The 17,038-nt window shown below is 46.2% G+C and overlaps 1 protein-coding gene across 7 annotated transcripts in view; it reads left to right on the top strand.

Moving 5' to 3' along the window:
* LOC140396118 (CCR4-NOT transcription complex subunit 4-like) overlaps window positions 1–17,038 on the top strand; it is a 206,771-nt gene that overhangs the window by 106,166 nt on the left and 83,567 nt on the right. For 4 of the 7 annotated variants that reach the window (XM_072484249.1, XM_072484250.1, XM_072484253.1 and 1 more), the window contains exons 8-9: window positions 8,856–8,913; window positions 15,137–15,389. In XM_072484249.1, the coding sequence (XP_072340350.1) occupies window positions 8,856–8,913; window positions 15,137–15,389 (311 nt within the window). Of the gene's footprint in view, window positions 1–5,389; window positions 5,546–8,855; window positions 8,914–15,136; window positions 15,390–17,038 lie in introns of all 7 variants that reach the window. The other 3 variants (XM_072484247.1, XM_072484246.1, XM_072484251.1) reach the window with 1 other exon arrangement.

Here is a 17,038-nt window from a genome sequence, read left to right as displayed (position 1 = left end):
CAACACTAAGCGCAATTTTGGACACTAAAGGCAATTTATCATGGCCAATCCACCTAACCATTACAAGTCATTACATTAGGAGACGTCGGATGTTCACTGTTAGCTGCCTGCTCTTGACAAACCTGGTCTGATCTTCCCCGATCACTTCTGGCAGGCAACTCTCCAGACGCCTTGCCAGTGCTTTTGCATCAATATTTAAGAAAGATATGGGTCTGTCTCTGTCGGGTCTTTGTCCTTTTTGGGGATCAAAGGGATTGAGGTCTGTGCCAGCATGTGTGGCAGGGTCCCCTTTGACAGTGAATCGTTGAACATTTCCTGCAAGTGCAGGGCAAATGGGCTGCACGGTAGCACAATGGTTAGCACTGTTGCTTCACAGCTCCAGGGTCCCATGTTCGATTCCCGGCTTGGGTCACTGTCTGTGTGGAGTCTGTACGTGCTCCCCGTGTCTGCGTGGGTTTCCTCCGGGTGCTCCGGTTTCCTCCCACATGTCCCAAAAAGACGTGCTTGTTAGGTGAATTGGACATTCTGAATTCTCCCTCTGTGGAGGGAACAGGCGCCGGAGTTTGGCGACTAGGGGATTTTCACAGTAACTTCATTGCAGTGTTAATGTAAGCCTACTTGTGACAATAATAAAGATTATTATAGATTTATATTATTATCGTGTTGAATGGCTCGACTGGTCATATGGTCTACTCTTTCTCATGTTCTTCCGTTCTTGGGACATGTTATTACATTAAATGAGCCATGCAGATATAAGTTATTGTCATAGTGTGTGAGGATGTTGTGCTCCCGGTTACCAATTGCAGTGATGTTCATGGCTTGTGTCGTATAATGGTATAACCCTTTATAAGGTCACGAGATGGTGAGTATTTGATTCCTGGTCTCTGCTGCTCAAGTTGGTGGAACCAAAGCTGATCACAACTTCCTAAAATGGTGATCAGGGCAAAGTGGCATTATCTGGAATATTTAGAATCCTTCATGGCAAATCCTGAAGCTGATGCCCAAGAAATTGTTATGTGCATTGGCAAAGGTTTTTACCAACTCCTCCTACCACTATTTTGAGGCAAAATCGATTGAAACCTCATATTTGCTGCTTTTGTTGGGTACTTTTGGCACTCGTAGCATGTTGCTGTTAACTTACCCATTGGTTAGGAAGCCATCTGTTTGAAATTGTAACCTGTCAAAGGTTGTGGTAGCCATTTTTCTGTAAAGTTTCTCTTATACATTTAATGTATGGAGGTGGTTCTCAAAACCAGTTGAGTGCAAATCATGGCATGGAGAGAAAGGGCATGTCTGTTTGAAGGTGGTCAGGTCAGTATTGGATCTCTGAGGCAAAAATATACTTCAACTGAAGCTGGAGCTTTTTTTTTGGCCTTTTTATTTTGAACCGGCAGACTAATTGGTAATTTAGTGATGTTTCCCAGTTAGTGAGCAGAGCAGATTGATCTGTAACGTGGCACTGTTTAAGCCTTGCTAAATTGGGATTGAGCTCATTCGTGAAGTCTGGCTCCCATGCAGGTACATCCCATCCCAAGTCTGGGTCGGGATATCAAAAATTTTACTTTGCTCTGTGGGATCTGCATTTGATCCCTTTCAGAAAATTTTATTCAAGTGAATTTCATGTGAGGCTCCACAGACCAAGGACCAAGTGCTGTAATATGGGATTAGACTAGATAGATATTGGATGGCTGACACAGATATGGGTCAAAGTGGCATTTTGCAAGGAGGTGGATAAGTTGATCACCTTGTTTATTTGGGGGGGGGGAGCGCGCCCCGGGTAAATGTTCTGGGAGTCTGATGGTGGTGGCAACACTGAAGAGTTGGTGGCAGTTGAGGCAGCACTTAAATTGCCGGCGGGGTCAAGAGAGATGCCGATTAGGGGGAACCTGCCGGCAGGGTCAAGAGAGATGCCGATTGGGGGAAACCATAGGTTTGAGCCAGGGAAGTTGGATGGGAGGAGAGGGAAGTCAGGGTATTAAAGACCTGTTACTGAGAGGTTATTTTGCGAGGCTTGAGGAGTTGGGGGAGAAATATGGACTGGGACACGGAGGTATTTAGGTACCTGCAGCCCCGGGACTTTGCCAGGAATGAGGTTCAGAGGTTCTTCATGTTGCCGGCCCCCACGTTGTTGGAAGAGGTATTGATGGCAGGGAGAATGGAGAAGGGGGTGGTGTCGGCGATCCATGGGAGGCTTTTGTTGGAGGATAAGGTATCCTTGGAGGGCATGAAAGCCAAGTGGGAGGAAGAATTGGGGAGAGCATGGAGGACGGTCTGTGGGGTGAGGTGCTCCGGAGCGTAAACGCCTCCACCTCGTGGGGGGGTTTGGGGCTGATACAGCTGAAGGTCGTGTATACTGTGCACCTCACAAGAGCGAGGATGAGCCCACTATTTGAGGGGCTGGAGGATGTATGTGAGCGCTGTGGGGGGAGCCCCACAAACCACGTTCACATGTTTTGGTCCTGCCCAAAGCCAAAGGGTATTGGAGGGAGACGTTTAAGATCATCTCTGGGATGGTACATGCGAGTTTGGTGCCAGGGCCCCTAGAAGCCATTTTCGGGGTGTTGGACCGGCCCGGGCTGAAGGCAGGTGAGGGGACAGATGTTTTAACCTTCGCCTCGCTGATTGCCCGGAGGCGGGTCCTGCAGGGTGGAAGTCAGCTCCTCCTCCCTGCGCCTCGGCTTGGCGGGGGGACCTGCTGGAATTTCTGTCACTCGAAGGTGAAGTTTGAACTGAGTGGCAGGATGGAAGGGTTGTACAATTCATGGGCATTGTTTATCGTGCCCTTTCAAGGATTGGATGCCATCGAACATTAGATGGGAGGGGGCTATTGGCGGGGTTGAGCACATGGTTTATGGGATGACCGTTGATTTTATTTTGGTCTTTTTGTTTTGTTGTATTTGGAACATATGGGTGATGTTTGGGTCTGTGTTGAAGGGGATGCTGATTGGGGGATTGATACAGTATTTGTGATTGTTGGTTATTTTATTTTTGTTGTGTATTTTATGAAAATGAGAATTAAAAAGAAAACATCATTTTTAAATGAAAGTCCTCTTCCAGTCCTGACTCTATGACTGAGAGTGAAATGGTCCCATCAGACTTTTCTTTCATTTAGAATGTGTTGCTATGGAACTGTTGTTTAAATTGAAAGACCCATTGCACCAAACTAATTATGTGTTTGGGGAGTGGGTGGGGGCATATTTATTGTAAAGTAAAGTTGCCTTAGTCCCAGGTGACCATAGGCTACTATCCTCCCACAAAGGGTGGCGATTTAACCTGAGGATCATCATACCCCAGGCGAGGGGCAAGATTGAGAAGGCGGTGCCTTAATTAATAACCTCAGCCGGTACGGGAATCGAACCTGCACTGTTGGACTTCTTCTGCAGCATGGACTAGCTGTCCAGCCGAATGAGCTAAACCAACCCCCGAACATACTGTGAGCTTCAAACAGTCGCCACCTTGAATTAACTTTCTGAAGAACAAAGCAACTGTTTTGCTTTTGGCAGGTTTTACTGCCTGCTTTGTTTGTTTTCAGGCTTCTGCACTTTGTATCCACTTGGTGGTCGGGAGAGAAAACATGGAAAAGAATTTAAGCAGATTTTTCCCAAAGCAAATACTTCTGGTACTTTCAATAATCGCTGCATGTATAGTTAACAAAATAATATCCCTATTCCACAACTTGACCCTGCTCTTGTCTTCCAAGTGAAATCATCCCTGCACCGATTTTGCTTGAGTTAAAGATTTGTTGCCTTTTTGAAACTTCAGTCAGGACAGTACAGCGGTCAGCGTGGCCCCTATTTTCATACAGATGTTCAGGTCTGGCCCTGGTATGCTGTATGTCTGGAGTAACACCTGCATTTATAAGCCATCAGAGACTTATTGTGCTTGCTTTTTACTACAGAATGAATTCTGAATTAGAAAATTGAGGTGAAAATGGACATTAAATGAATTGTTCCTTCATTCTGTGCACTGTTGACTATCTGAAGCAAATAATGTACAGAGCTTGCAAATACAGGTTTCAACAAATCACAAGGGGGCACCTTTGAGCTATGTTTTTTGGCCAATAATATGATTGGCAGGTCCTACTCGTTTGTGCTTGCCCTCGAGAACGGACAAGCAAACAGCTGTCGGTGTGAAATTCCAAACAACAGTTCCTCTGCACTCCTGAGGTTGGCGTTACTCTTTCAGCTTTGAGAAGATGCACAATTTCCTTCCATCAACCCTCTTCACAATCAGGGTGATGATTTTCATGAAAGGTTTGAATTTCTGTGCAGTGTGTCATGACGAGAAAAGTACCGACACTGAGTCAAATCCGATAACATGAACCTAATGACCAATTTATCTCTTTAGAATCATCCTCTTTCGAGATATACTTGGGATTTCTCATTACTTATTAACTGAGGATTCTTGCTTTTTTAATCAGCAAAAATGCATTTCAATCTTCAAAGGCGTCAGTGTGGCTCACCAGTCTTTTTAGCAGAACTTAATAAGATTAAGTTAATTCATATCACCAGCACTGTTTCACACATTAGAATCTTGATTGATCTTTATGGCAATTTGGGAGGAATGGGAAATTGATTGCGTTTCACTTCTTATTCTGTGTCTCCTGTGTTTTTAAACTACTCATTTGAATTGATTGAATAATCACTTCATATTGTGGCTCCTGAATATAAAGTATCCTTGGCTTAAGTGGGTGGTTTTCTTTTGGAAATGTTATTTCATGTTCAACCCAAGACTTTGGTTACTGCCATATCAATTTATTCAGTGCAGAGCACTGGGGACAGTGTTGTCATGGAAATAGTGAACTTTATGATTCGCATTATAGCCATCGGAAACCTGTCAAGTGTTGACTCATCAAGTTGAGCTCCTGATTGCTCAAGAGTGCTCTGATGATTAACAGTAGAAAATGTGCAGCATCTCCAAATATTTCTGCATCTGTAGTGAGATAAAGTGCTGCCAAATGCTCGTGCTCAGTATTTGTAATATCCAGTTGTGTTGTTCTCTCCTTTAAACACAAGTCTGATTTCTGTTCTGCAAAGTGATGCACAAACAATGTGGAATACAATGGCTGACTTGAGAATTTTGCAAAATCACCAGGACTGTCGATCCTTTTTTTACACCCTGTATAAATCACTTTACCTCCCTCAGATTTCTTTATGTAGCAGAGGACTTGTTCCCATCCACCGCATAATGGATTTGTTGGGATGGATCCTCTTCGTATGGATACTGGTAGTACCATTGGTTGGTAAGGATGCATGATGCCAATACAACCATCTTGGGCTGGATCCCGTTTGGAAGATTTCCACTAAGTGAACAGCATCTCTGAGCTGCTGAAACGTGTTGTGCCGATTTGGGAGGTACTCAGTGTTTTTGCCATTCTTTCCCCTTGCAGACCCAACAGTAGTAATAAAGATGCCTGGCCATCATTACAGAGCACAGCTAAAGCAGTCAACGGTTTAACACTCGAACACAGGAAAACGCCTCCTTTACTTGATAATGGTTCAGAACCCGAACACATGACCCCAGATGGTCCTGACACACAACTCAGGTCAGTGATTGGCTTTATTTCTCTCTCGGACTGAAATAACCCAAAGTGAGCAAGAGAAGCAATTCTTTTTGTTCACAGCCAATCAGGTTGCTCGCCAAATTTTGGCAACTTGATGCCGGATCTTGTACCCAGAGTTCTCGTACACTTGCTGATGGTTGACATCCATACAAAATATTAACAGACGTACACTGCAAGACTGTTCGTATCTTTCCGCACTTTAAACAAGAGACTCGCTGGCCTGTTGACAGCCATTTCTTAATCAATGGTGTGCTTTTCATCACCAGAAACCTGATGTGAATGTTAATGGAGGGTCAATGGAATTCTCCTTCGCTTTGAGGATGGCCAATTGCGTTCAAATCCTTTTTTAAAAAAGTTTTATGGTTGTTCAGCTGAAGGGACACCCTATGCTCTTGTGAGGAAACTGAATGCATCAGGGCCCACTTCCATATCAGTCAAGTTTCACAGCAAGTCTGACCGTTTTCTTGACTTGCACATACATCGCCAATTAGCAACATTCTGTTGTGACAAATAATGGATCTCTGTCAATCTTGTCTAGAATTCCTTTGGCTCCGTTGCTTTACTCTACAAAACGCTGCATCGATGTCACAGCTTTCATGCCCACTTTGCTGACCAAGTTGATTTCAGTCAGGGTGAGACTGGGCAATTCATAATTGGGTATCCTGTCACTGGGAGCTGGTCGATGCTGTTCTCAGATCAGACATGTTCAGAACACACCTTCTCTCACTGGAAAGTTTGTTCATGTGTGCACATTGGTTAAAGACAGGATTGGATTTGGTGGCGGTTGCATTCCAGAGTGTTCTCCCCTTTCGTGGGCGCTTTTCACATGGAAAGTGGCCATTTGATTGAGATACTGGTACTCGGAGCTTTATCCTACATGAGTGAATGTAAAAAAAGAAAGAGAAGTGCTCAAAATGTTACCTGTAAAATTAGATATTTTCGCTCTTTCCCCCTATCTTGCTCTCTTTCCTTTGGCTTCTCCGTGCATCTCACCCGCCCTCGCCTCGTGCCAAGCAACCCTTGGAGCAAGTCAGAGGCTGGTATTTCTGAAACAAGGAGCTCAACAGACTCTCCAAAGCCTGTCCAACAAGGCACAAGACAGAGGTATGCTACAATGCTCTTCACTTGGATTGATGAGTGCAACTCCAAGCAGCACTGAAGGACATAGTAACCTACTTGGCATACCATCCTGCACCTTTAACTTTCACTCCTTCCACAGGCATTCCATGGCTGGCACGTGCACCACATGCAGCATCCCCTTCAGACTCGTTCAACAGCAACTTCCAAACCCTCTGCCACCAGGAGGGATAAGGGCAGCAGGTGTGTAGAAACGCACCTCCAAATCTCTCTCCATCCTGGTTTGGAAACAAATCGCCGATCCCTCATCGTCATTTGATCGAAATCATGGAACTTCCTCCAACAGCACTGTCAGCGAAACTATACCATACAGACTGCCGCAATTCAAGGAGGCAGCTTAACATCCCCTTAAGGGCAATTAGGTTGGACACATGCTCACAGCCTGTGAATTAATGGTGTAAAGACCTAGATTGTGGCTCCCTTTAGAATATGCTATTTTTGTGAATACTGTGCTTAAAACTGATGTGATGTGAGTCGTCTTGGAACATTGTCCATCAACTCCCAGCTGCAGAGAAGATTCTTTTTTGTATTTGAAGGTTATCGGCTCCAATGCACTTTGTTTGCAGGCTTCAACTAAAATGTTTTTGTTTCAGGTTGACATCTAGTGCAGCATATGTTCAACAATCTTTGAAGGAATTAGATGCTGGTTGTCCTGCTTGGTCTCAGTCTTCTAGTCTGAGTACTTGCCAGTTGTCCTGCTACTCCCTGAAGCCACTGACATTTTGCTGGGGCAGAGTTTCAGGACCTCTCCAAAGTGGCCATTTCTTCACATGGCAGCCAAGTCAGAACGTTAGCAGGTTCAGTGGCCTTCGCTCCCCTCGCAGCTAAGTCCTTATCCAATGTTCAAATATATGCACAACACACAGTCTACATCACTGGCCATTGTGCATAGAGATCTCGAGCAAGGGCTGTAGCTATATTTTTATTTCAACTCCCTCACCCAGGAACACTGATCATTGTGGTGCCTAGCTGCAACTAAGATCGGCTAAATTGGAATAAACTGCAAATCAAACAATCATGGCTTAATGGTTGCCGAAGAACTGGGTATTTAATCAAAAATGAGTTTCCCCAAACTGCCCATTTAATCTGTTAGATCACTTGCTGTCAGTCAGCTTCACGCTTACATGAATTAATGAAAATCTGTTACCCACGATGATATTGGTTTTTGAAATACCCGTGCTGGTTCTAATCCCTGGTGAAATAAACTCTAGAGATCACAAACAGCACAATATGCATTGGTAATAGGGTGCAGTTTGGTCAAACCAGCTCATCATTTCTGGCTCCCAGTCACTCCCTGGAGCCACACATTACAGTTAAGGATTTAACTTGGGCTCAATATAACTGTGCCTTCAGCTCAAGCGCTTGTAATACGCAGGGTGCACCATACATGGTTTGGGAAAGGTTGCATCAATCGCAGTTGTGAATATTCCAATGAGCAAATGTCTAAATATTCTGTGCAACTAACTGAATATTCTGTGTAATTAACAGTCACGAGTTCCAGGTTCCTTAAAGTTCTTTGAGTGGAAGATGACTGTGTTTTGTGAGAAGGAGCAAAACCTGCTGCATTCAGTGGATAAATTCTGCAGTAGAAACCTAGACTCAAGGCTGGTCAGTCATAATCAATAAAAGTCTTGCTGCTCTTTTAGTGTGATCAGTGAGCACCACACCCATGTAAAAGAAAGCTTGAGTATCAATGCTGGTATATCCTTAAAGAAACCAAGTCGAAACAGAACCATTTTTACTTTAGTTAATGAATGTGTGGTCAGCGAAAGTGCAATGTGCTGCTCAACTTTTAATCTCCACTCTCTCCCTCCCAATTGTGATGGCTAAGCACACCGGCCTAGGCAACCACCGTACAAGATTGTAGGCATGTGACACTGACCGTACAGTGGCGTTGTATTTAATTTATTTGCTGCTTTTTGACTTTTTTTTTAGATGAAAAGCATGAGCAACATAACAATCTTCTGCTAATTTTCTAATTTGCCTTGATTTTCATTTGACTTTTTTGAATGTTGGTGGGATCTTGCTCTGTGAGCCTTGGCCCTCACTGGGCTTCTCGTTTTTAAAATGTTTCTGAGGAAAGGAGCAGACTGGCACAATGAGCACAATTCCGGGCACAGCTTCATCAACTTGTTCCAATTTCTCTCTTTTGCAGACCTGTGGATAAACCACCAGAAGCACTCAGTCTAGGAAATGGAGACAATTTACAACAGGTAGACGTACTTGGATCTTTAAATATATGTCTAGCTCATTAAGCGTCCTGTAGTACTCCACTTCAGCGCTATCTGTTTGGTAACCCCTCTTCTCATTCGTGCCCAGCCTTTCAATGAGTGGCAGGTCACAATTATTTTCTAATACCTAAAATTCTGACTTGTTCAGGTCACGTCCAAGAGAGTTGCAATTTTCACTTGAAATTCCACTGTGTGCTTCTGGGTTGCTGAAGCAGAGCCAAACACAGAAGGAACCTTTTGAATCTTTCTACTAAAATGCTTTGTCTTGACCCTGGCATATGAGAGCACCATCCTGAATCCATATAAATTGATGATGCTCATGCCAAATATCCTTCTGATCCCTCTAGACGAACAGAGGAAAAAACTGAAATGTGCTGTTCAGTCCTTCAAGCCTGCCCATTCAGTAGAATCATGGCTGATCTAATATCTCAACTCCACCCTCCGCCATATAATATACCTCAAATACAACTGCAAACAATTATTGTTTTAAAAATTCAGTAATTCCTTAAAACTAAATATGATGCGGATTTTAAACGCACTGTGATTAAGCACGTTCTGAAACCATTCTTTTAAACCCCCCCCCCCGGGTGATCTCCTGTGTGTTCTCGCACTCTTTTCTCCTCGTGCTCTCTCGGCTCGCGCTCCCTGTCGCTCGCGCACTCTCTCTCTCGCTTACGCTTCCTCCCTTGGCTCTCACTCTCACTCTCTCTCTCTCTCTCTCTCTCTCTCTCTTGGCTCGCGCACCCCCTCGCTAGACTCGCATGCCCTCGCTCTCGGCTCGCGCCCCCTCGCTCTCGGCGCGCGCCCCCTCGCTCTCGGCGCGCGCCCCCTCGCTCTCGGCGCGCGCCCCCTCCCTCTCGGCGCGCGCCCCCTCCCTCTCGGCGCGCGCCCCCTCTCGGCGCGCGCCCCCTCCCTCTCGGCGCGCGCCCCCTCCCTCTCGACGCGCGCCCCCTCCCCCTTGGCGCGCGCCCCCTCCCTCTCGGCGCGCGCCCCCTCCCTCTCGGCGCGCGCGCCCCCTCCCTCTCGGCGCGCGCCCCCTCCCTCTCGGCGCGCGCCCCCCCTCCCTCTCGGCGCGCGCCCCCCCTCCCTCTCGGCGCGCGTCCCCCCTCCCTCTCGGCGCGCGCCCCCCCCTCCCTCTCGGCGCGCGTCCCCCCTCCCTCTCGGCGCGCGCCCCCCCCTCCCTCTCGGCGCGCGCCCCCCCTCCCTCTCGCCGCGCGCCCCCCCTCCCTCTCGCCGCGCGCCCCCCCCCTCCCTCGCGGCTGCATCCCATGTGGCACAGGTGCCTCGACTCCAGAGCTGTTCAAAGAGGGTTCCAGGATTGTGATCCAACCACCATGGAGGGGCCATGTGTTTGGAAGCCTTGAATGGTGTGTGACATAGAGGTGAAGCAGGAGGTGATAGTGTGCCCATAGGCATGGTACCCTTGCCCTTTAGATGGTTGAGGGCATGATTTTGGGGGCTGCGGTTATGCTAGGGTTAAATTAATAATTTGCATGAATATGCTTTGTATGACAAAGAACAAAGAAATGTACAGCACAGGAACAGGCCCTTCGGCCCTCCAAGCCCGTGCCGACCATGCTGCCCGACTAAACTACAATCTTCTACACTTCCTGGGTCCGTATCCCTCTATTCCCATCCTATTCATGTATTTGTCAAGATGCCCCTTAAATGTCACTATCGTCCCTGCTTCCACCACCACCTCCGGTAGCGAGTTCCAGGCACCCACTACCCTCTGCGTAAAAAACTTGCCTCGTATATCTACTCTAAACCTTGCCCCTCTCACCTTAAACCTATGCCCCCTAGTAATTGACCCCTCTACTCTGGGAAAAAGTCTCTGACTATCCACTCTGTCTATGCCCCTTATAATTTTGTAGACCTCTATCAGGTCGCCCCTCAACCTCCTTCGTTCCAGTGAGAACAAACCGAGTTTATTCAACCGCTCCTCATAGCTAATGCCCTCCATACCAGGCAACATTCTGGTAAATCTCTTCTGCACCCTCTCTAAAGCCTCCACATCCTTCTGGTAGTGTGGCGACCAGAATTGAACACTATACTCCAAGTGTGGCCTAACTAAGGTTCTATACAGCTGCAACATGACTTGCCAATTCTTATGGCATGCCGTATGCCTTCTTGACTACCTTCTCCACCTGTGTTGCCCCTTTCAATGACCTGTGGACCTGTACTCCTAGATCTCTTTGACTTTCAATACTCTTGAGGGTTCTACCATTCACTGTATATTCCCTACCTGCATTAGACCTTCCAAAATGCATTACCTCACATTTTTCCGGATTAAACTCCATCTGCCATCTCTCCGCCCAAGTCTCCAAACAATCTAAATCCTGCTGTATCCTCTGACAGTCCTCATCGCTATTCGCAATTCCACCAACCTTTGTGTCGTCTGCAAACTTACTAATCAGACCAGTTACATTTTCCTCCAAATCATTTATATAGACTACAAACAGCAAAGGTCCCAGCACTGATCCCTGTGGAACACCACTGGTCACAGCCCTCCAATTAGAAAAGCATTGCTACTCTCTGCCTTCTACGACCTTGCCAGCTCACCCCTGATCCCGTGTGACTTCACATTTTGTACTAGTCTACCATGAGGGACCTTGTCAAAGGCCTGACTGAAGTCCATATAGACAACATCCACTGCCCTACCTGCATCAATCATCTTAGTGACCTCCTTGAAAAACTCTATCAATTAGTGAGACACGACCTCCCCTTCACAAAACCATGCTGCCTCTCACTAATACGTCCATTTGCTTCCAAATGGGAGTAGATCCTGTCTCGAAGAATTCTCTCCAGTAATTTCCCTACCACTGAAGTAAGGTTCACCGGCCTGTAGTTCCCTGGATTATCCTTGCTACCTTTCTTAAACAGAGGAATAACATTGGCTATTCTCCAGTCCTCCGGGACATCACCTGAAGACAGTGAGGATCCAAAGATTTCTGTCAAGGCCTCAGCAATTTCCTCTCCAGCCTCCTTCAGTATTCTGGGGTAGATCCCATCAGGCCCTGGGGACTTATCTACCTTAAGATTTTTTAAGACGCCCAACACCTCGTCTTTTTGGATCTCAATGTGACCCAGGCTATCTATACACCCTTCTCCAGACTCAACATCTACCAATTTCTTCTCTTTGGTGAATACTGATGCAAAGTGTTCATTTAGTACCTCGCCCATTTCCTCTGGCTCCACACATAGATTCCTTTGCCTATCCTTCAGTGGGCCAACCCTTTCCCTGGCTACCCTCTTGCTTTTTATGTACGTGTAAAAAGCCTTGGGATTTTCCTTAACCCTATTTGCCAATGACTTTTCGTGACCCCCTTCTAGCCCTCCTGACTCCTTGCTTAAGTTCCTTCCTACTTTCCTTATATTCCACACAGACTTCGTCTGTTCCCAGCCTTTCAGCCCTGACAAATGCCTCCTTTTTCTTTTTGACGAGGCCTACAATATCTCTCGTTATCCAAGGTTCCTGAAAATTGCCGTATTTATCCTTCTTCCTGACAGGAACATGCCGGTCCTGAATTCCTTTCAACTGACACTTGAAAGCCTCCCACATGTCAGATGTTGATTTGCCCTCAAACATCCGTCCCCAATCTATGTTCTTCAGTTCCCGCCTAATATTGTTCTAATTAGCCTTCCCCCAATTTAGCACATTAATCCTAGGACCACTCTTATCCTTGTCCACCAGCACTTTAAAACTTACTGAATTGTGGTCACTGTTCCCGAAATGCTCCTCTACTGAAACATCTACCACCTGGCCGGGCTCATTCCCCAATACCAGGTCCAGTACCGCCCCTTCCCTAGTTGGACTGTCCACATATTGTTTTAAGAAGCTCTCCTGAATGCTCCTTACAAACTCCGCCCCGTCTAAGCCCCTGGCACTAAGTGAGTCCCAGTCAATATTGGGGAAGTTGAAGTCTCCCATCACCACAACCCTGTTGTTTTTACTCTTTTCCAAAATCTGTCTACCTATCTGCTCCTCTATCTCCCGCTGGCTGTTGGGAGGCCTGTAGTAAACCCCCAACATTGTGACTGCACCCTTCTTATTCCTGATCTCTACCCATATAGCCTCACTGCCCTCTGAGGTGTCCTCCCGCAGTACAGATGTGATATTCTCCCTAACCATAGAATCATAGAAGTTTACAGCATGGAAACAGGCCCTTCGGCCCAACCTGTCCATGCCGCCCAGTTTTTACCATTAAGCTAGTCCCAGTTGCCCGCACTTGGCCCATAACCCTCTATACCCATCTTACCCATGTAACTATCTAAATGTTTTTTAAAAGACACAATTGTACCCGCCTCTACTACTACCTCTGGCAGCCCATTCCTGACACTCACTACCCTCTGAGTGAAGAAATTGCCCCTCTGGGCCCTTCTGAATCTCTCCCCTCTCACCTTAAACCTATGCCCTCTAGTTTTAGGCTCCCCTACCTTTGGGAAAAGATGTTGACTATCTACCTTATCTATGCCCCTCATTATTTTATAGACCTCTATAAGATCACCCCGAAGCCTCCTACGCTCCAGGGAAAAAAGTCCCAGCCTATCCAGCCTCTCCTTATAACTCAAACCATCAAGTCCCGGCAACATCCTAGTAAATCTTTTCTGCACTCTTTCCAGTTTAATAATATCCTTTCTATAATAGGGTGACCAGAACTGCACACAGTATTCCAAGTGTGGCCGTACCAATGTCTTGTACAACTTCAACAAGACGTCCCAACTCCTGTCTTCAATGTTCTGACCAATGAAACCAAGCATGCCGAATGCCTTCTTCACCACCCTGTCCACCTGCGACTCCACCTTCAAGGAGCTATGAACCTGTACTCCTAGATCTCTTTGTTCTATAACTCTCCCCAACGCCATACCATTAACTGAGTAGGTCCTGGCCTGATTCGATCTGCCAAAATGCATCACCTCACATTTATCTAAATTAAACTCCATCTGCCATTCGTCGGCCCACTGGCCTAATTGATCAAGATCCCGTTGCAATCCTAGATAACCTTCTTCACTAACCAGTAGCGCAACTCCGCCACCCCTTTTACATTCCCCTCTATCCCGCCTGAAACATCTAAATCCTGGAACGTTTAGCTGCCAATCCTGCCCTTCCCTCAACCAGGTCTCTGTAATGGCAACAACATCATAGTTCCAAGTACTAATCCAAGCTCATAGTTCATCTGCTTACCCGGAATACTTCTTGCATTAAAACATATGCACTTCAGGCCACCAGACCCGCTATGTTCAGCAACTTCTCCCTGTCTGCTCTGCCTCACAGCCATACTGGCCCTATTCCCTAGTTCTCCCTCAATGCTCTCACCTTCTGACCTATTGCTCCCGTGCCCACCCCCCTGCCATACTAGTTTAAACCCTCCCGTGTGACACTAGCAAACCTCGCGGCCAGGATATTTATGCCTTTCCGGTTTAGATGCAACCTGTCCTTATATAGGTCACACCTGCCCCGGAAGAGCTCCCAGCGGTCCAGATAACGGAAACCCTCCCTCCTACACCAGCTGTTTAGCCACGTGTTTAGCTGCTCTATCTTCCTATTTCTAGCCTCACTGGCACGTGGCACAGGGAGTAATCCCGAGATTACAACCCTAGAGGTCCTGTCTTTTAACTTTTGACGTTTAACTTTTAACGTTTGAAGTTTTTAGGTGATCAAATTGAGTGTTTTTAAATGTTAAAAAGAATCAACCGAGTATGTCTGTGCCCCTTTGTTCTGGACTCCCAAACCAATCAAAATTAAATTGGGCCTTTAAGGTGTGAACTTGGGGAATGCTTTTTAATATTAAGCCTGGTAGATATCTCATACTTTCACTCCCAAAAGGCCATGGATACTGGGCCAATTGAAATGTTTAAGAATGAATTGTTACATTTATTTAGCTGGAGGTGTTAAAGTATATGGATTTCAGATGCTGGGCAGGTGCAATCAGATGGATTGATGGAAGCTTTGTCCTATGTGAGAAACTGGGCTGAATGATGTGAAGAAGGTTCAAACAAACCATTGTGAATTCAACTTGCAAAAACGCCTCCATATTAACTCAAATGTTCAAAATAGTTTAGCATTGAATGCAACTAAAATGGCTATTTGGAGAGCTAGACACATCACTTGACCTCAGTTGATGGGCATTAATTTCTGATCATCGATGGATTGTGCATCTTCAGTAATGATATTACTAACTTGCAACCATTGTCTTCTTTTCAGATCCCTACCAGTGAAACACCGTCACCACCACCAGGATTAACAAAACCCAACCCAGTCGTCCCCATTAGTTCATCTAATCATAATGCACGGTCTCCTTTTGAGGGAGCTGCAGCAGAATCCCAATCCCTCTTTTCAGACAACAGTAACTTCAGACACCCCAACCCTCTCCCAAACAGCCTGCTCTACCCCACTTCATCGCCATCAACACACGACTGGCCAACAGCACCAGAGCCACAGAGTCTCTTCACATCAGGTACGTGGCTGTGTCTCTGTGTTTCACTCGAGCTGGGGATGATGTTCAGAACTATATTAGTAAAGGGGCACTGCTTCTAAAATGCACTTTTGGTAGAATGCACTTAACCTACGAGCTGAATCGAGCTTGATGTAAAGAAGGATGAATGCATGTGCGTGGATTGGAACAGCAGGACTGACGGAAGGAAGATTTCAGTCTTACAATTACCTGGCTGTAATCAACTGATCACTTAAAGCATCTGTGTCTGCAATGCACTATTCAATTTGTATCATCAGTACATGGCTGCCACTCAACAAAGACGAGCACGGTGGCACAGGGACCCGTGTTCACTCTGACTTTGGGTCGCTGTCTGTGTGGAGTTTGCACGTTTTCCCAGTGCCTGCGTGGGTTTCCTCCCACAGACCAAGCATGTGCAAGTTGGATAGATTGGCCATGCTAAAATGCCCGTTCGTGTCCAAAAAGTGGGTTAGATTAAGGCATTAACGGGATAGGGCAGGGAGTGAGCTTGGGTGAAGTACTCTGTCAGAAGATCAGTGCAGACTCGAATGGCCTCTTTCTGCACTGTAGGGATTCTATGATTGTAAACAAATAAATTACAAAATTCGATGTTCACTGGGAGGCAGCGCAACCTTTTTTTAAATTCTACATTTAAAGTGTGTTTTGTTAAAGTCATCCAATCCAAGTTGCACAGTTTAGCGTTGCAGCTGATTTGGTCATATAGAATCATCATTTACAGTGCAGAAGGAGGCCATTCAGCCCATCGAGTCAGCACTGGCCCTTGGAAAGAGCACCCTACTTAGGCACACACCTCCACCCTATCCCAGTAACCACAGCTAACCTTTTTGGACACTAAGGGGCAATTTAGCATGGCCAATCCACCTAACCTGCACATCTTTGGATTGTGGGAGGAAACCCAAGCAAATACGGGAAGAAAGTGCAAACTCCACACAGTCACCCGAGGCCAGAATTTGAACCTGGGTCCCTGGAGCTGTGAGGTAGCAGTGCTAACCACTGTGCCACCCCCACCTTAAAATATATTGTGTTGGGCTGCTGACTCATTAACTGTCTCCATACAGGATTTGGGTGAGGTAGCCTTGGGGTGCTCCGTGCTCTTAAATACATTTTATCCTCCAGGTCATATTGCTGACAAAGTGCAATGTTTTAATGATCGGTCAAGTTTATTTTCACTGTAGTAACGTTCCATATATATTTCTGTAACATGACTGAGTGTTCAGTTGTGGTTTTGCATCCTTCTCTAATTCTCCATTACTTGTTTTTCCCTCTGACGATTATTGCTGTTTAAGCTTTTGGTCAGGTTATCTGTGTAACCTAACCTGCACTTGCAGGGGCAATTTAGTGTGGCCAATCCACCTGCACATCTTTGGTCTGTGGGAGGAAACCGGAGCACCCGGAGGAAACCTACACAGATACGGGGAGAACGGGCAGACTCCACACAGTCGGTCACCCAAGGCCTGAATTGAACCCAGGTCACCGGTGCTGTGAAGGAGCGATGCTAACCACTGTGCCACCCTTGTTGTAATTCTTTGCACTTTTTACTTCTCACTTTTGTAATATGGAAGCCAGGATTGAGCATAGAGGGAAGGAGATTGAGTCAGTCACCCCAAAATTCAGCTACTGAAAACGAGGAA

This window comes from Scyliorhinus torazame, chromosome 19 (assembly GCF_047496885.1).
Source record: "Scyliorhinus torazame isolate Kashiwa2021f chromosome 19, sScyTor2.1, whole genome shotgun sequence".
NCBI classification, from domain to species: Eukaryota; Metazoa; Chordata; class Chondrichthyes; order Carcharhiniformes; family Scyliorhinidae; genus Scyliorhinus; species Scyliorhinus torazame.
The sequence above is the reverse complement of the archived record's forward strand: the minus strand, read 5'-3'. Positions and strand labels throughout refer to the sequence as shown.